A 19,746-nucleotide genomic window follows, 5' to 3' on the forward strand; every position below is an offset into this window, starting at 1 on the left:
TTGGTAGTTGCCATAGCATCCATTAATTGAAATTTAGTAACAGTAATGGTCAATCATTTCCCACTCTTCATTCAGCAGTCATTATAGTTATACACTTGTTTCGTTAATGATATTTACCTAATATTACATTTTTGCATATTTATAAAGGCAGCATGTCATGACTTTATGTCCTGCCATGTATTAAAAATCTACAGTCAAAAACAATCTAGAGCTATAATTTGCTATGATAAGTATTGATATGATAAGTATTGATATGCGATCGTAGCAGGCTCGACTTTTGACTTTAAGTGTACTGTATTCATGTGATTGCGTGTTCAGCCTCCTCTGCATTCCTCAGTGTATATTGTACTAACATGTACTCAAAACCAACATTCCTAATCAGCCACATAATCATCCCATATGGAAGTACACAGTTACACAGGTGAACTACCTCCCTTAACTGAATCTTACGGAAGCCCATTAGGGCAATTCACTTCCTAGTTAGGAAGGTCAGAGGTCACCACTAACTCGGAAGTGAAGCCACGTGGAAGTAACGCGACTTGGAAGTGAAGCCGATTGGAAATCCTAAAAATGAAGTTAATAGCCGTGTTGTATATAGGCATGAATAATAGTTGCTAGCAGTTGCTAGACTTGCTAGAGCTGTTGTTTGCTGTAATTTTATTATCTAAAGTCTATTTAGAAGCTAAACTCCAATTGGCTTTACACAAGGTCAGAGGTCACCACTAACCTGGAAGGAAAGCGATTTGTAAGTGAAGCAGATTGGAAATTCCAAATGAAGTCAATAGAGATTCTGTGCATGATAGATTCTGTAATCTATTGTTTTTGCAATGTTTTTATTACTGTTTGCAGTCTGTAGAAGCGATATGGAGTTTGCAATGCATTGCGCATGCAGAGCACAATGCCATGTGCTCATTATAATTATTTATAAGGTTTACCTCCGACGGCAGTTATCGCTTCAATAACTATGGCCAAGCTTTTATATAAATGTATAGACTACAGAATCTCTATTGACTTCATTCGAATTTCCCATCTGCTTCACTTCCAACTTGCTTTTGTCATGTTCCAGGTGGCTTTACTTCTGAGTTAGTAGTGACCTTTGACCTTAGATGGGCGTGGCCCGCCTCCAAAAGGGGAGACGGGTTGCAGCCCTATCTAGCATTTGTTCTTGCTGCAGAAAAACATGCAGCACCAATCAGATTGCAGACTGCCTACATTACGTAAGCAGTTTGCATTCAGGAATGCATATGCACCAATCAGATTGTATAGCCCTTACCTAATGCATTTTTGTTGGCTTCCCAGCCCCTCCCCGCAAGCTGAGCTTTGTGGTTAGAGGCGCGGCTAATTGGGGCGAGCGAAGCGAGTCCTACCTAGTCTTCAACGTTGCAATTTTGTCTGTATGTATGTATGTATGTATGTATGTATGTATGTATCCATACGTCATGGACCGGCACAATGATTTGCTTTTGGGACTCATGATCCTTGCCGACTTCCACCGTTGCAATTTTGTCTGTATGTATTTGCTTTTGGGACTCATGATCCTTACCGACTTCCATTGGACGTATTTGGCCAAAATGTAGCAGCAATTGCTGAAGCCAAAGTCACTGCTGACAACCTAATCTCTGCACAGCCCTTCTCATGTTCTTTTATTATTATTATTATTATTATTATTTTATTATGATGGTACTGTCATGAACTCAGTTACGCGACCTTGATAACTACCAGTGCGAATGTAAAATGCTTCTACTACGTATACTAAATTAATAACCTTGAATTTAAATACAAAATATTTCTTTTAATTCGTAAAACAAGCATGTTTTCTTACGCTCGCCCCACAATGTTCAACATTCTCCTAGTGATATTCATAGTTAGTACGCGATGCAGCAGAACGAATGCTAGATAGGGCTGCAACAGAGGAGGTACGACAGGAAGCGATGTATCACTGCTAAATTGACATTCTTTAAATAACGCGCGCACACTTGCCACGAACAAAATGTCTTCCCAGCAAAACGTAGACAGCGACATTGCTAGAACTCCTTTGTCAGTCTCTAGTCCCTTGTCATCAGTAGAAATTGGACTTGACAGATTGATCACTATTTTGAAGATAGGAATAAAGTTTGCTTATATCATCCCGTCCTTCTCAGTGATCTATGTGATTTGCGACAAGTTAGAATTCAGTTCCTTGATAAATAAGACCAAGACAGTGCTAGTGACTCTCCTGTTGTAATGATGGATGCCTTCATCAGAGCTGATCCCGAGCTAGACAAAATAGTACCTCCTTTCACTATTCAACTCAAAGATTACTGCTTCGTATCGGCAAGAATTCCGTCCACTACATACTGATATAGTGCTAGTGATCATACAAACTATAATTATAGAGACGCATAATTATATGAAATTGTGTACATCATACATATAGTTTTTAGTACAAATAATTATTCCGAATGTAGGTGGAAGAGTTTTGCAAACGTGTGTACGTCAAACACCTTGAATCTACACCAGATGGACCCTTCATTATCTGGGGATGGACAGAAGAGAGTATGGATGAGAAAAATGCCTCTGATGACGATCCAGCGTTGGTGTCTGACAGTTTGTCAACAGAATCAGATAAAAGTGATGACGAGTGTGCAGTCTCGAAAGAAATTAGCACCGTCAATTTTAAGTGTGTTGGTGTCACTCATGACCCCTTGTATCAAGAAACTTTGAAGCTAGCATTTGATATGTTGATCAACGAAAAAAAGAATGTTCCAGTGAGATTAAATCCCGAACCTAACAATCCGTATGATTCTCATGCAGTGGCATTTGAGTGTGAGATAATTGCTGGCTGTTGGAAGGTGTTTGGGTACCCAAGGAACTGTGTGATTTTGTATTGAGTGCTATCGACAAGGGGGACATTCTTAACGTTGAATTTTCATGGATTAAATATAAAATTATTCGAAGTACTGGACCTGGATACTACACAGCTGTTAAAGTTTCTAAACGAAACGATTGGCACTCTCAATGCGACACCATGTATCATTAGATTGAACAATCAGTCCCAATTCATAATAATGTCTGATACATAATAACTTAAATTTGTAAATAATTTTAATATGAATGTTCAACAGTTTGGATTTGTGATGTAGAGGGAGGTGGTACATTTGCAGCATGCTTATGAAATTTGGGCCGTAGAAATGGTGTTCCTTTCACAGGCCAATCACATCTTCCAGAATCTAAACTTGCAGCTGCACATTGTTCAGAGCGTGGCAGTCTTGGGGGACGCTTCTTTTTAGATGGCTTGTCAAAAGAAACACGTTTTCCCTCGTAAAACCTGTCGTGAGCAGATGTGAAATACTAAAATGGGAGGTTGTCATCGATCCGCTTTTCAAACTCAATGCACACTTTTCTCCAGGCAAATTGGGCCTATTTGACAGTAAAATGAGTGCCAACCATGTCACGCATTACGCTGAAAAAGCATTCAACGTCATCCGTCGTGCTTGCTCGAGGATGTTCAGGAGAAAGATCCAAGCATCGCCTCCATTCACGTGTCTCAATGTCCGCGACCAGAGCTGTTAGCACTTCCCTTGTGAACCCACACACTGCAGATACGCTCCTGTGATACAAAACCCTCAATTAGTATGCAAGTGTACACTGTCAGCACAAGCACAATACCTTACTATGCATGTACGTACGATTAAAAATACCTTTGGAGGGTACATGTATGCATACCTGTTAACTTCAAAAAGAGAGTAGTTGTAGTTACACTCATTAGCCCAAGGCATCAGTTCTTCAAGTATGAGGTTAAGCATCTGATAGTTCCCCTTACATCGCTGTAATTGAGACAGTCCTCTTGTGTCACATGATTGCCTCCATCCTAAGACAGCACGGATGTATTTGGCCTCATATTCGTACCTCTTGCGAAGCAAATTCCAAACTCTGTTTCGGCAAGCACTTCCTACTATAGAGATTACTAATGAGTGTCAGTTATGCCATACTTACCTGATCTTTCACTGGAATCAGGATTACAATCATGAACAAAATCAGCTGCAATTCTCCAAAATTCTTGGGATTTTGTGGTAGGCCATTGATTGCTGTGCCCTCTTGTCCGTAAATAGTTAACCAAGACTTTCGTCTCACTTTCAGTCCACGGTGATTTGTGATTCTAATAAATAATACGGAGTGGCTAGGGTCGCATGAATAATACTAATATTGCATGTACTACAATTAAACCTACCACTTTTACTCCGACATCAATGGTAAAAGTTAACTTCTTCCTTAGGTCATCAACTAAGGAGCTAGATCTAGATGTTTGCGTTGTGGTAGTAGTTGACTGACAAGGGTCAGGTTTCCTGCTCTTCCTCTTTATTCTCCTCTTTTTATTGGGCCTTACAGGAGTCATCACAGACTGAGGAGGTTTGCTTATGGGAGAATCCACTCTAGCTCTATCAGTATGTGCACTGCAACTTCTGTCAGATCTACTTCCATTCCCAGTTCTTCTGTTTAGTTCTGTTCATTGCACTGTTTATTTCAGAGGTTATTTGGGGTTAATCTCTCCAAGTGTGTTGTTAGTAGAAGTACTTGCTTGGTACCAAATATCAACTGCTAATTTTGTACGGTATTGAAGTAATACAAGAGCCAAATCCAATATGTTTTCAATGTAAAAACAGAGCAACAAAACTAATTAAAATGGATCTCGTGACCGTGTCGCACCTCCTCTGCAACCCGTCTCCGTCTGGGGCTGCAACCCGTCTCCCCTTTTGGAGGCGGGCCACGCCCATCTACTTTGACCTCCTGTAAAGCCAATTGGAAGTTTCGCTTCTAAAGAGACCTTAGATAGCAATAAAGTAAATCACAGCTCTATGGCAACTGCTAGCAACTATTATTCATACCTACAACACGGCTAATAACTTCATTTAGAAGTTCCAATCGGCTTCACTTCCAAGCCGCGGTTACTTCCACATGGCCTCACTTCCGAGTTAGTGGTGACCTCTGACCTTCCTAACTAGGAAATGAATTGCCCTAATGGGCTTCCGTAGAATCTCAATACTGAGAAATACCACAAGAGGGAGTAGATGCTCTAGAGTTGGGGTGTGATATTAGATTACCACAAAGGGGAGTAGATGTAGCTAGAGTTGGGGTGTGATAGCCTATTATTCCCAGGTTATTCCTCCAGATCGAGCACAACATAAACCCCATGTTGTTGCACAAGTAACATCAAACTATAAATAGTGGCCACATGACTTTATATCTATTAGCACTATAATTATTAAGGAGATAAAAAGAATGTACCTATTATGCTCAAAATGATGTCAGCATAATTTACCAACCCTCTAGTACTACTGCTGACTGCCATAAGCAAATAGGTGTGTAGGGGGGGGGGGGGGGGTCTCCCTGGGGAAAACAATATTGCATGGAACATTTAATAATTAGGGTAGACATACCATATCATTAGTCTCGAATACCCGCCTCAACCTAAAAGCTTGAGTCTGGTCCAACTCACATATGAACTTTGTTCTGCACAGTCAGCAAAGTCAAGTGGACTACACGCCCACAAGCATAGTGATAAAGCCACAAGCCACCGCATGTTAGGGACAGAACATACACAGAGGGCTATATCAGACAGTGTATCAATTAAGGCTAGGAGTTGAAAGCCTACGAGAAAAACACTGAGCTTGAAGCCATCAATTGCACAGAGCTAGAGGGCCATGAAACCATGGTCGACGGTCACATTCACATAAATGAGCATTTAGGCTGTTAATTTCGACAAGGTGTTCCAAAGGTCCTGTTGCTAGTCTGGAGAGTTCTAGTATCATATCCTTACAACTCTCTCCATGAATTTTCCTACGTCGCCTTCTGCATGTCTGGGGCTAATTCTTTCTACTAGTAACAATCCATGCTGCTGTGGCGGTTAGCTATAATGATATTCATGTAGACTATAATTTTATTCATGTTCCACACCCACTTGTGGCCAATTAAATGTCCAAGAAATTCCTGGACACACTTGAACCAAACCACAATGTGAGTTTGACCAGACTCAAGCTTTTAGGTTGAGGCGGGTATTCGAGACTACCATATCATGTTGGCCACATGCCAGGAACACAAGCATGCAGAGAAGTTACAATGAGTAGTATATACCTGAACACATAATAATTATACGTGAACAAAAATCAATGAATTGCCAATTGTGAGTCTGTGTATATATACTTGTACCACGGCTCGTTCACCCCACTGGTTCTCTCTGCTGCTAGAGGAATTGGTCCAGCCCCTCCATTGGGTGAGATGCAGACTAAATTTCTCTCTACTAAGATCGGCTGTAATGTGCATCCGTGACTCCCATCTACCTTTTCTTCCGAAGTCAGTACAGACTCTATTGACCTAGCCGTCCACGAAGGCCAGGTGCAATCTTTTTAACTCAACCGTATAACAATAATTAGATCTAAACATGTATATAACTTTCCTTTCCTTTACAATGTATTGTCACACATACACATGATTATATGACCAGTTCACCTGATAAATAGTTAGCGTGTGAAAAGCCAAGTTATTGCCTGCTACAGTACATTGTTCTTCCCACTGACAACTGTTTGGGGTGTGCCATTGGGGAGGGCATCGAACACCAGTGAATATATGCCTTCATCAGAGATGTTAGGAGAAAATGATTTTGGAGTAGGACTCCTACACTGTGTACATGTTGTGTATGCATGGATTGGTTCAGCATCTGGGCAAAGTGGGAGTATTTAGTAAATGGGGTGCTTTCCGTGCAAGGCTTATCTTAGCCACAATTCTCAGATAACATGGTTGTTCCTTCTACCAACACTGAACCCACCATAACAGTTACAGGCTATACAGTGCATGCACATGCACATACAGGCAGCAGGCTTATCCACACTGAGACAAAATGAAAGTTTACTGAGTAACACCAATAGGATATGTATATATAATTATACATATGATTTCTATTGATGATCATCCTCTCGATCTGTATATACTTAGCAAATCAACACTCGTGACTGTCGACTAACTAATTTGTTTTGATAACTCTAGCTCATATAAGTTAACAAATTATTGTAAACACAAACTAAATTGTTTACATTCTGACTAATTGTGTACACAGCTGAATGTTGCAGTACAGAAATATAATCAGGTGTACAGAGGATTTCAGGTTGGTTGGCAGAAGTTAAAAGTTGAAGTGCACTCAACCATGACCACACACACTGTATGTTTCTCCCTACTAATGAAATTGGTGGTCATGGTTGACTGCACTTCAACTTTTAACTTCTGCCAACCAACGTGAAATCCTCTGTACATCTCACTCTAGACTAATAATGATAGTGTGCCCTATAGAGTATGTGGGCTCTAACCATGCAACCTCAATGTTTACTACACAAGCACCACATTCACATGCAGCCCACACAAGGTAAAGTACCTGCAAGAAATTGTCTCCCATGTGCACATTGCTAAGCCTGGATCCCCTATATTTCAAATCTTGAGGCACAGCATAATCTGATTCTTCCTTAATGACACATGGTCTGTACAAATATAAATCAGGTGATAAGCTGATATAATTATAGTACAAAAGGAAAGACTTACGTTTCCTGATGAGCAATTTCTTTGAAATATAGATCGTTGGTTCTACCTACAATGATATAAAAATTATGTAAAAAGAGATTGTTGGGGGAAACATTTTTCTCATGGTATATATAGTGTAAAGGGAGAGAGATATCAAAATGATAGTTTAGTTTATTGCTTTGGGGAGATAGTAGTGTGACCACCTACGTCGAGTGATGACGATTACGATTATGATAATGATTATGGAAAAAAACAGAACAGCAATGCCACCAATAGACCCTGCTACAACTGCAACTGGGAATGTTGATTCTCCTCCACCACCACCTGCATGCATGGAGAAAATTGGTGAATTCGATCGAATTTTAGCAAGTTGAACGTACCTCCCAATGTTGTCAAACTGAATTCTCCAGTGAAAGGAGGAACGACATCATTCGATTGGTCGCTGGTCAAAACAATTCTAATGGTGTAGGTGTAGAGGACTCCGGCAGTGAGGTCAGTGAAAGTCACCATGATTTGGTTGGTTGTGGAGGGGAAAGGGAGGGTGATTGTATCCGAGTGAGGGGGAGAGAGGATGGAGACAATAAGCAGGTCACTGGGAGGGTAACCAGTGAAGGGGAGCGACAAACAGAGTGTGTAGTTAGTTTCTGATGGTGTGACTTCTTGTGCGGAAATCACTGTAGCTGGAACTGAAACACAGCACCTCAATAGTTACGTTGTGTATGAACAACAAAACAACCAGTCTTACCAGTCACAGCAGTGGAATTGATTGCAGAGCAGTCCTTGTTCCTGAACATCACACACACTGTGCAAGTATCTCCAGGAGATTGGTCTGAGAAATCGATTACAACTGAACTCCCATTAAATGATGTGGTAGGAACACAATCCTCTCCACTCGATATGTATCCAAACATTTGAATGAGTGCAATTTCAATCGAAATATCCTGAAGACAAAGTTACAATTTTAGCGAGATAATAATGCAGAGGCATGCACAAATCATACCTGAACTATTACTTTGAGCTTCAAAACTTCCTTTTGGAATATGAAGGAGGTGGATACTGCTGGAGTCACCAAGTCTAAATATGACACCCACAATTAATGGCATTAAGATAAGTATGCTGTCATTACAAACATACTTGGATTGATCACAGTGATATTTAAGGTGTCTGAAGATAACGGTCCATTGAGTGTGAGTGGTTTCACAGTCACTGTCTGAGTCTCACAGTAAGGGAGGCTCTCTCCAGCTAATGATAGAGATGTGTTTGTGGTATTGTACACTGTTTCATTCAGGGTGATGCTGTAGCCAGTGACACATCTCTGGTAAGGTTGGTCCAATGGGTCCCAGTCCAGAACAGACCCTAGAGCATCAGTTCTCAGATTTGCTATCCAGGAAGTTACAGACGACATATTTAGATCTGTAAAAAGTAAACATTTTGTGATTGTGAGTATGATGATCTTGTTGATTATTTACCTATCACATTAAGTGTGGTGTTGCCAACTTGTGGAGACAAAGTACCACCACCAGCAAAGCATTCAACCAGAGTACCGTCCAGTGCCTCAGTCACAGGTATATGAACGATGGAACTCACTGTGGAGCCAGTATTGTCACTGATCATGATGATGGTGAACGGACTCAGATCACAAGGCTGTTCTGAGCCTGAATCAAAATCGTGGCTCACTATAACATTGCAGGATATAGTTCCACTAATTGCCCATCGAGTTTGTGCACCCTTTATATGACTACAAGTTAGACAGACTAACTCTCCAGGACAAACTGTTAACATAGTTTCTTCTTCAGTAATGTTTGATAGAAATGCTGAATTTCCATATACAGCATCTAGACAATAGCACACATGGACTCATTATATGCATTGCATTGTCTTATTTCTCTGTAAATCTCTATAAATATTAATTGTAGATCTATAGTCTAGCAGTTTGTCTATCTGCTCACCCAGTTGATTTGCTAGCAGTGTCCATGAAACCAGGACCAACAGGATAATCTATACGTATATAGGCAGTAAAAACTATACAGGTACCACGTTTTCTCTTGTCTTACCTTGCAACTTGGTATACTCATGATAGCTCTACTAGAGCCTCTAGAAAAGTTTTTGTTTCAAATCATTTTGCTCCGGAATGAATGACTCCCCTAAATACATGTAATGACTCCCGGTCACTCCTACCTGGCCTAGTCACCAGTGACTCCCGGTGTCATAAAATTTTGGGCCCCCCATGTTTAGGCCCCCCCGGGCCTAGAATTTTAAAATTTTGGGCCCCCCCGGGCCTAGAATGTTAACATTTTAGGCCCCCAGGGGGTCCAATCTGTTAAAATTCTAGGCCTCCCACTGTGAGATTAGGCCCCCCTCTTTTCTGCACGATAGAAGATAAACGAACAGAAATCTTTATCTATGATAGAACGAAGTCAAAGAATTATGGTAAGGTTAGCTCTATTAGTTACAAAGCATCAAAGAGACTGCATGCATGCAAAGACTCTGTATCAAAGTAGCAAAATTGTTTGCATTATTATTCTATCATGGAATTCAAAGTGAAGGAAGATTTACCTTTCAAGTTACTCTAGCCTCGAGTTACTCATACCTATAAGAGTTAAATGCTTTGATGCAGCTCTGCAATGTTGGATCTGCCTGTAAGACAATCGATGTTGTGCATAGCTACCGCCATATTTGCAACTTTTTTTGTGCTTACTTTCTCAGCCAAATTTCAAGACAAAACATGGCGGCGTTATCCCCAAGCGGCTGGTCGCCAAAGGAGGCAAAATTTTGTGAATTCACAATAATTATAAAGTATAAAGCACACAATTTTCAGTGCAAAGACAACAATACATATCTTCCTCCATGTTTTCCTACATAGAAGATGTAAATTGTTGTGGGGATGCTCCAATAGCATCACTGGCTCAGCTCTCAAGTAATGTGGAATCATAGATATAGAAGTCAAGAGAGAAACTATAGTGGAATCACAGTACATGTACATGCAAACAAGTGAGCCCGCCCACTTATTACAAGGGCGCTTCTCTCATATGCCCTTGCTATATAAACTAAGTTTCTTGTGTAAAGCTGTTTTTGTTCATTGTTTGAAGATTATAGCATGCAGTAGTGTCAGGCTTGATAAGCCTTTTGGAGCTTAGTAACCCAGCTCAGAAGCAGCAACCTTAAAATCCGGGATATCTGAGGTGAATAGCAGTTTCCTTTCGGGACAAGGGTAATCTTGGACAGTCCTGACCAATTCGGGACAGTTGGCACCTATTTGCTTCGTGCTGCATATGACATGGTGCAGTGTGATGGCTGTGAGACCAGTGGTACTACTGTACATGCATGAAATGTGTGTGTGTGAGGAGAGCTGAATTCAGTAACTGGCACTGCATGCATAGACTGTGAAGACCATAGAAGACTGTATTGGTGTATTTTGAGAATGCACTGTCACATAATGTTACCGCTGTTGTGCTGTTAATGGGGGGCCTAAAATTTTAAGAGGGGGCCTAAAATGTTAAAATTCTAGGCCGGGGGGGGGCCCAATCTCATGGGGGGCCTAAAATTTTATGACACCGGTCACTCACGCCTAGGAATAAATGACTCCCCCGGTCACTGACTCCTAGTCACAAATGACTCCCCCCTGGAAAAAATGACTCCCCCGAAATTTATATACGAACATCCATAGAGCTAGAGATTTCAGGGCTATAGATCTACTAAGTACATCCTCAAAACCTGTCACAGTGTGACTATACAATCAAGCTCAAGACTGTTATCAGGACTGCATGCATGCTATCTGTGAGAGGCCTGTTTAATAATACAAATGTATTGACTATAATTACAGCTGTTCCTTACTGTAAACTGGTTCAGTCTAGCTATGCTATCATATCAGTTAGTACCTATAGTACTTATACTACATTGTACACTCTGTTCACATTTTCACATGTCTCACGGTCACTGTAAAGCAAAACTTATAATACAACAACATCCATCAAAATAACTAGATCTACAGTGCATGAAAAACAAACAAAACAACAGTGCAAATTAATAATTATTACAGTGTATAAACAAAAACAGCTAGTGGAAGATAACGAAATGCTAAAAAATTCTACAACTATATATAGGACAAAACCAATCTCTAAGTGGATACGAACACATTTATAATGATACCACACATTACACGTGTCGCACTGGACCATTTCATCATAAGAGTCAGGGCGGAGACAAGGGCAGTATATCGTAATTACTATGCTGGAAAATCTTTCTGGTCTCTTGCGGCTACTAACATCTTTTGACTTTGGAAATCTTCTGAGTTTCTCATTTTCAAAGCAACGCACAAGGTGTGGCCTCATTTTGTCTTCTTCATTTAGGGTGATGGTATCCAGATTGTCTCCTTGCAATGCGTGGTATGCAGCGGCAATTGCAAACAAACCACAGCACTTATCAAGGGGGAACTTTTCCTCTTTGATAGCTGCTTCCAATATGGGAAAGACCTGGAGCCAAGTGCTGAGTTGCAAATCGCACAGATGTATAAGCCTTTAATAGCGCACAATGGGCTGTTACTGTCTGTGGCCTCCATTCAACAGCAGAGCAGTGGCAGTAACAACTGTGGTTTGTTTGCAATTGCCGCTGCATACCACGCATTGCAAGGAGACAATCTGGATACCATTACCCTAAATAAAGAAGACAAAATGAGGCCACACCTTGTGCGTTGCTTTGAAAATGAGAAACTCAGAAGATTTCCAAAGTCAAAAGATGTTAGTAGCCGCAAGAGACCAGAAAGATTTTCCAGCATAGTAATTACGATATACTGCCCTTGTCTCCGCCCTGACTGTTATGATGAAATGGTCCAGTGCGATACGTGTAATGTGTGGTATCATTATAAATGTGTTCGTATTAAAGTATCTCCACTTGGAGATTGGTTTTGTCCTACTTGTAGATCTAGATAGAATTTTTTTAGCATTTCGTTATCTTCCACTAGCTGTTTTTGTTTATACACTGTTAATTTGCACTGTTGTTTTGTTTGTTTTTCATGCACTGTAGATCTATTTAATGTAAGTTATTTTGATGGATGTTGTTGTATTATAAGTGTTGCTTTACAGTGACCGTGAGACGTGTGAAAATGTGAACAGAGTGTACAATGTAGTATAAGTACTATAGGTACTAATAGCTAGACTGAACCAGTTTACAATAAGGAACAGCTATAATTATATAGTCAATACGTTATTCTATATAACATTTGTATTAAACAGGTCTCTCACAGATAGCATGCATGCAGTCCTGATAACAGTCTTGAGCTTGATTGTATAGTCACACTGTGACAGGTTTTGAGGATGTACTTAGTATAGCCCCTGAAGTACGTCTCTTTAGCTCTATGGCAGTGTTCGTATAAATTTCGGGGGAGTCATTTTTTCCAGGGGGGAGTCATTCGTGACTAGGAGTCAGTGACCGGGGGAGTCATTTATTCCTAGGTGTGAGTGACCGGGAGTCACTGGTGACTAGGTAGGAGTGACCGGGAGAGACTTAGTGCCGAGCATTAAGCGTATCCCATATCATTATAGGAGAGACTTAGTGCCCTCAATCATAAAGCATATCCCATATTATTATAGGAGAGATTTAGTGCCGATCATTAAATGTTTCCTATAGTATAATAGGAGAGCTTTAATGCCAATGGACATTAATGCTCTCCTATATACCTGGGGAAATTGTTTAATGCACATGCATTATAAAAATGCCTCATAGTATATAGGAGAGATATAGTGCCGACGAGCATTAAAGCTCTCCTATATACTTGGGGCACTTTTTTCCTTCAGTGACATATTATCCGGACCCTTCAATGCCCCAACCACCTATCACTCCAATGCCTCAACCACCCGTGACTCCAACCCCTCAGCCACCCCTCACTCCAATGCCTCAGCCACCTGTGACTCCAACGCCTCAGCCACCCCTCACTCCAATGCCTCAGTTACTCCTCACACCAATGCCTCAGCTACCCGTCGCTCCAGGGCCCTCTGTCGTCTCTCCACTGTTCATCGATCGCGACTGTATTGCTTTTTTATTGGAGATGTTTTCTAATAGTACTAGCCAGCAACTCAGGACACTTCTGGAAGTAACTGGTCATGACTTGAATAGAGTTGTGGATATTTTCCCGCTGTCTGTCTACAGAAGTTGCTGCACAAAGTCCAAATCAAGAAGACAGCAAGTGAGAGCCCTCGTTTGAGAATTGATGAAGATGAAGATGAGGACGATTGGGTGTTTTCAGCTATTGCCTTCTACAAAAGCTCCAGGGTTATGAAAGATGGACAGCTTATAGGGTAGCGATCATTGGGCAGCCAGGAATTGATCTGGTAAGTATGGCATGTTACACTTGTGTTAAAATACCCCGGCCTGGTACATTACTCACGCCAGTTTGAATGTATACATGTGCACATAGGGGATCACGTTTTGTAAGTGGCTATATATATGACCACATTCCCATGTATTCAGAGTCACTAAGTGGTTGAACCTACATGCACATGTTGTACGCAATACAGGGCTGCAGTTTGCAAGCACTTAGTCGCTAACTGGAACTACGAAACTTGATCCCCGAGTATACGTTGAAGTTAGCCACCTTATTTTATAGGCTCCTGGTTTAACTGTTCGCGAAAATATTATTCATTGATTTTACAATCGTTTTAACATCGATTCGACGACAGTTATTTTCAGTAGTGTTTGTCAAACTAGAGCCCATTTGAAGAGCTTACCAGCCAACTAATTGACTTGATTGTTCCATTCTCAAGACATTATGAGCAATCGCATGCATGCGCTTGATCAGGTATCGATATATACGTTGTCCGTATAATATTCAAATGGACCAAATGCTCAATATAATTATTTGTGCCCATTGACAGTGGGAACTTATTAATTACGAGCAGATTTATCTATAGATGGTAATTTACTTTATAATAGCAATCACTACTATGATAATGTATAGCATAATTATAACTTAAACAGCGTTTTCCATTGCAGTGTGTACATGCAGTAAGTAAGTATAATTAGTATACACATCTAATTTTAGACCGTTTACTGTATACCAGGAGCATGCACCTGTTTTTCATGTCCGACAACTGTGCGCCTAAATATTAATTTTTGCTGAATCAATATTTCATATAACTTGCCTTAAAAGGTACGTGTCTAGATTGAATTAGTCCTCTGTGTATTGTCATAATAGATCTAGCTATGTGTGCAGTTTTAGTTAGAGCTCTAAATCTCTCAAGAACGTCTGTAAAGAGGAATACTGATTCAGCAAAATTCATGTTAGGTGCACGATTGTCGGACCTCCTCTGGGTTTATTGTAGCTACACAAACACTTACATGTATACCCAAAACTATAACAGTTGTTGATCATGAATGGGTCATCAAAATAATATTATGTCAATGATCTTTTCCACATCAATCTCCTTATAAGTCACATAAAACAAAATGGTGCACTTCAGAAGTAATCATTGTATACTTGTAAGTGTATAGCTGTGTCATTGCTGAGCCAAGGTAGGGATAATACTATATAATTATGGTATGAATGTTTAGTGATTAGTGTCAATGTTTAGTCCTGCAGGCTACCCCATGCAGGACTAGTGCTGCCAGTTGAGAGAACCACTGGACTGGGTTGTATACCAGAGGGTATGACTGTCAGCTATGAGTGTAGAGTCAACGATCAATATTCGAGACGATCAATAATCGGTGCATGCCGATTGCTTTAAAGTGAGAAGTGCACAACAAATTTTTTTTCCATGTACAGGTGGGCCAGGTCCTCTCTGCAACATCTGTGCAAAAAAAAATCCAACTCAGAGTCTTGCTGTAGGCAGTGGTAACTGCTGAAGTACACAAACCGAGATATTAATGTTCACAATAAATTACTTGTTTTCGACAAGAGGATATAACTCCCGTCTAGTGTATAGCTAGAGAAAACTAACTACATAAAACTGTAGAGTAGCTAGCCTTTGGGCTTGAACTGGCACAAAAACTGATATCTAATCTTTCTGCTGTTGCGTTATCTGAGCTGTTTTGTTGTACTACTATACACAATGCATGTTCGTTTCTGCGCATGCGCACTGTACTCTATTGCCATGTGGATCATTGATGTGTTCTTGGCAGCAGACCCTATATTAACTAAGGTATGTCTGTATAGGATGACAATGAGGATAGTGCCAACTAATGAGAATAAGTACTAGCTATCTATGATATAGATCCATGAGAGATGAAAATAAACCCAGCCTTGGCCTTGAACCCTTAAACCTATTTAGCTAAACCATAACTCAGTGTTTTGCCCACTTGGCTATCAAGGCAGCACATGAAATTGCTGTAAACCTTTCATGTAGCCTTCTGAATGATTTGATTTGAATGATGTTCTATTTTATTAGATTAATATCAGAAGATTGGTTGCGTCATATTAAGTATATGCTGTAGGCATGCAAGCGTTAAAACTAAGGACGATTCAAAGTAATCCGAAAAAGCACTTCCATTCTCCACCAGCTATTGTAAGAAGTCGAGATGTAAGCTACAAACTTTGGACAGAAGAGAACATGTCTCGTGCTCTATATGCAGTTGAAAGTAAAGGCTTGACTACAACTCAAGCTGCCATTGAGTATAATGTCCCTCGGTCTACCTTGTGTGATAGAGTTAGTCACAAAGTAGAACCTGGAGCGAAAAGTGGGCCAAGCAAGTACTTAAATGATATAGAAGAATGTGAACTTGTTGATTTTCTCCTGCGGTGTGCCAAAATCGGATACCCAAAGTCTCGTAAACAAGTCATGGGTATTGTTCAGAGGGTATTAGACGTTAACGGTGTCATGCGTGTTGTAAGTGATGGGTGGTGGACCTCATTTAGCAGACGTCATCCCAGGTTAACCCTTCGTAATCCCTCTTCTCTCAGTAGAGCACGTGCAGCTGCATCAAATATCGACACACTCAATGACTATTTTGATCTACTCGAGGAAACAATTGATATGTACGATTTACGAGACCGTCCTGAGCTATATTTCAACATGGATGAATCTGGGATGCCTCTTAACATTAGCTCTAACACAGCCGTATGCGAATATTCTCCCACTTCAGAAAATTGTAACCATGACCACCCAGGCTGAACAAGCTAATTTATGTCATAACTCAACATTTCCACAAGAAAGTTTGTACAAAGCTACCAGGCAAGCGATCACTGATGCTGGAAATGACGAGTCTACTACAATAGGAAGACAAGCAAACCAGGTGATGCATGTAGCTGTTGAGCAATAGCAGTTCAGTATATACAGAATAAATTTCTTATGAATAGCTCCAAGAGAGAGAAGTCCTTAATGTATTTCACATGACTTGAAAGTTGTAACTACGAAGCACTTCAGATGCTCTGCAGAAAATTAAAGTATAATGTTTTTTAACAGACCTAGCTTGCATGGTGTACGTAAAACAATTAATTATCAATACCATTTTTAGGCCAGAAGTGAACTACAATTTGTCGGTCATAAACAAGACTTCAGTGAAGCTACCAAACAACCGATCAACGCTAAAAAGGATCGGTCCACTGCAGCAGGGACCCAAGCAAACCAGTTGGATGTAACTGTCAAACAACTTGCACCAGCAGTTCAGAAAGAGAGAGAGAGAGAAGCTGCACATCAACAGGAACTGAAAAAAATGAAACAACTGTACATGGTGAGTGGTTTTGTGTAGTCGAATTAGGACTGCATGCAGTTGTGAATCGTCAATACACGTATATATATGATAATGTCGTTAGGGTTGTTGGTGTATATTTATGAATAATGACTTTTTAAAGACTTATAATTATATGTACAAAAAGAACAAGAGAATAATCCTTGAAAGACAAGTACAAAGGGAGGATTGATGGCATGAAGAGAGAATGAGTGATTTGAATAAAACCTACCAGGTATAGGTGCATGGGAGGCTCTGCGTTATTGTATGATGATACGCATGATTTTTACTGAACCTGAGTGCATTATTGTTCTTATTAACCTATAGAATGAGCACAATGAACTAAGGAGACAATTAACTGACGAGTTTCATACTACATTAGCTGTCCAATCAGCTGAACTAGATGCAACTCACACCGAGAATGCACGTCTACTTACAACAGCTGATCAGATCCTGTTGGATCATCAGAAACAATTAGTAGAGTTACAGCAAGAGTTGGCTCCCAAAGTCAAACAGTATGAAGCTGACATACAACAGTTGATCACAGATAATGAGGTAAAGAGCATGAAGAAAAAAATTGAATTACAGAGTATTGTTGCTTAAAGTTAACATGTTGTGGCAATTAAAAATTATTTCACACAATGATCGAGCATCACAACATAAATTCAGCCTGGTGTATCATGCGTATTCAAATTTGCAGGCTAACCTTCAACGTCAGAAAGATGAAACAAAAGCGGCCACAGCGTGTCTGCTTACAGAACTTGATCAGATTAAGATGGATCATCGGCAACAGCTATTAGAGCTGCAGCAGGAAAAAGAGGAAAAAGAAGAGTTGGCTCACAAAATCAAGCAGTATGAAGCTTACATACAACAGCTGTTGGCAGATAACGAGGTAAATAGCAGGAAGGAAAAATTTATTATATAGAGTATAATTATTGTGAGGGTTTAAAGTTGTTTAAACGTTGTCAATATAAATTCCAATGCTTCAGCCAATTATAACTACATGCAGTATAGTGGGTATATTTCATTTCATAAATTTTCGCTGAATGACTGTTAGAAAGGTTGCCCGAATCTGAGGTTTTTTATAGCAGCCATTTTGCAGCATGCATGCATGCCAATATTAAATTCGTGGGTATAACAATGTTTGTGGTACATGATGAATCAGCGAAAACCGTGAACATGCGTTTTTACACCCTCGAAATATACCCGCTATAATTATGGTATTCCGTTTTTCAGCCTGATATGTATCATTTCAATATTTTCAGGATAACCTTCAACGACAGAAAGATGAAAACCAATGGGCAATTCAACAATTAGAGGTAAGAAAAATATCCCGTGTGCATTGCTGCTATTCATGGTCAATTAATCACTTTCTTCAGGCTAGCCTTGAAAATTATCAAAATGAAAACCACAAGCTTTCTGCTATTAATCAAGAGCTAGAGGTAAGAAGAGTCTTAATTCGGCTATAATTATTATGCTTAAACAGGTTAGCCTTCAGCAATGTCGTGAACACACCCAACAGTTGGAGGTAAGTTCAAACAAACATATGAAAAAATGTCAAAATTACGTCACCATGCTACCTATATAGAATAAGTTGCACAACCAGGATGAATTGTCTCCCTACGTCCTTCCTCAAAGTCCAGACCTTAGAGAATGTGAGGGGGTGGGGTCATACGGATCTGTTCATCGTATCCAACTGAATGGGATTAGCTGCATTGCCAAACGTATTCACGACATTTTGCTTGGTCAAGGGAGAGAAGAAGGAGTAAATTTAGAAGACAAACGAGCAGCTTATATCAAGTTTTATTGCGAGTGTGTGTTACTGAGTCGATTGCGCCACCCCAACATTGTCCAGTTCATGGGTGTGTACTACGGGCCACAGAGAGATTACGGGAGAGAGCTTACATTAGTAATGGAGCGCCTGTACATGAATCTCGAGGGCTGCCTAAAGCAATATCGAAACATTGAAATTTGGTTAAAAGTATCGATTCTTCTAGACATTACCCAAGGCTTACTCCACCTTCATTCTCAGGGTATTGTTCACCGTGATCTGACAGCTCCCAACATTCTCCTCACAACGAGCTTTCACGCTAAGATTGCTGACCTTGGCGTCTCAAAAATCATCGATGTCCACCCTCTGGCTGCCTCCAAACAGTCAATGATTCCCGGTACTCTCGGGTATATGCCTCCTGAGGCACTGGCTGAAATCCCCGTGTATGGCTATGCTTTGGACGTCTTCTCTTTTGGTGTGCTAACCTTGTTTGTCCTTCTTCAAATCTATCCTCAGTACTATGACAATCTTGTGACCCCCAAAGGATTGACTCTCAAAGAATCTCATATTCAAAAACGTTCAAAATGGATCGACATGTTGTCATTCGATAATCCGTTTCTTCCACTAATCCGTCAATGTCTTCAAGATGTGCCTGCACGAAGACCAACCACTACTAATCTTAATTCCGAACTGATTCGAATTGCTGAGACGTACCCTAAGCCTTATCAAGATGTTATCGATATGCTATCACATTAATTTTGGTAAGACAAAAT

General features: G+C 40.3%; 3 protein-coding genes across 5 annotated transcripts in view; 1 reads left to right on the plus strand and 2 right to left on the minus strand.

The window, feature by feature from the left end:
• Window positions 1-19,746, plus strand: part of LOC135345980 (cyclin-dependent kinase 11B-like) — a 38,665-nt gene that overhangs the window by 18,680 nt on the left and 239 nt on the right. Inside the window, exons 8-14 of the mRNA XM_064543455.1 lie at window positions 16,990-17,205; window positions 17,530-17,757; window positions 17,903-18,094; window positions 18,468-18,521; window positions 18,582-18,644; window positions 18,689-18,730; window positions 18,791-19,734. Coding sequence (XP_064399525.1) covers window positions 16,990-17,205; window positions 17,530-17,757; window positions 17,903-18,094; window positions 18,468-18,521; window positions 18,582-18,644; window positions 18,689-18,730; window positions 18,791-19,729 — 1,734 coding nt within the window. The 3' untranslated portion in view covers window positions 19,730-19,734. The remainder of the gene's footprint in view (window positions 1-16,989; window positions 17,206-17,529; window positions 17,758-17,902; window positions 18,095-18,467; window positions 18,522-18,581; window positions 18,645-18,688; window positions 18,731-18,790; window positions 19,735-19,746) is intronic.
• On the minus strand, window positions 2,995-5,301 carry LOC135346741 (uncharacterized). 2 transcript variants are annotated; one of them, XM_064544473.1, is made up of 4 exons: window positions 4,211-5,301; window positions 3,976-4,138; window positions 3,706-3,934; window positions 2,995-3,589 (listed from the first exon to the last, which is right to left on the minus strand). In XM_064544473.1, the coding sequence occupies exons 1-4, from the start codon at window positions 4,373-4,375 to the stop codon at window positions 3,400-3,402; spliced, it is 747 nt and encodes a 248-aa protein (XP_064400543.1). In that variant the 5' UTR covers window positions 4,376-5,301; the 3' UTR covers window positions 2,995-3,399. The 2 variants fall into 2 exon arrangements, with proteins under 2 accessions (XP_064400543.1, XP_064400552.1); XM_064544482.1 differs by having other exon boundaries at window positions 3,706-3,931; window positions 4,211-5,293.
• On the minus strand, window positions 6,404-9,717 carry LOC135346234 (uncharacterized). 2 transcript variants are annotated; one of them, XM_064543808.1, is made up of 11 exons: window positions 9,600-9,717; window positions 9,495-9,543; window positions 9,015-9,200; window positions 8,680-8,958; window positions 8,546-8,619; window positions 8,291-8,486; window positions 7,926-8,231; window positions 7,749-7,869; window positions 7,567-7,608; window positions 7,403-7,505; window positions 6,404-6,656 (listed from the first exon to the last, which is right to left on the minus strand). In XM_064543808.1, the coding sequence occupies exons 1-11, from the start codon at window positions 9,618-9,620 to the stop codon at window positions 6,528-6,530; spliced, it is 1,506 nt and encodes a 501-aa protein (XP_064399878.1). In that variant the 5' UTR covers window positions 9,621-9,717; the 3' UTR covers window positions 6,404-6,527. The 2 variants fall into 2 exon arrangements, with proteins under 2 accessions (XP_064399878.1, XP_064399870.1); XM_064543800.1 differs by having other exon boundaries at window positions 9,015-9,380.

This window comes from Halichondria panicea, chromosome 1 (genome assembly GCF_963675165.1).
Source record: "Halichondria panicea chromosome 1, odHalPani1.1, whole genome shotgun sequence".
In the NCBI taxonomy this organism is placed as follows: Eukaryota; Metazoa; Porifera; class Demospongiae; order Suberitida; family Halichondriidae; genus Halichondria; species Halichondria panicea.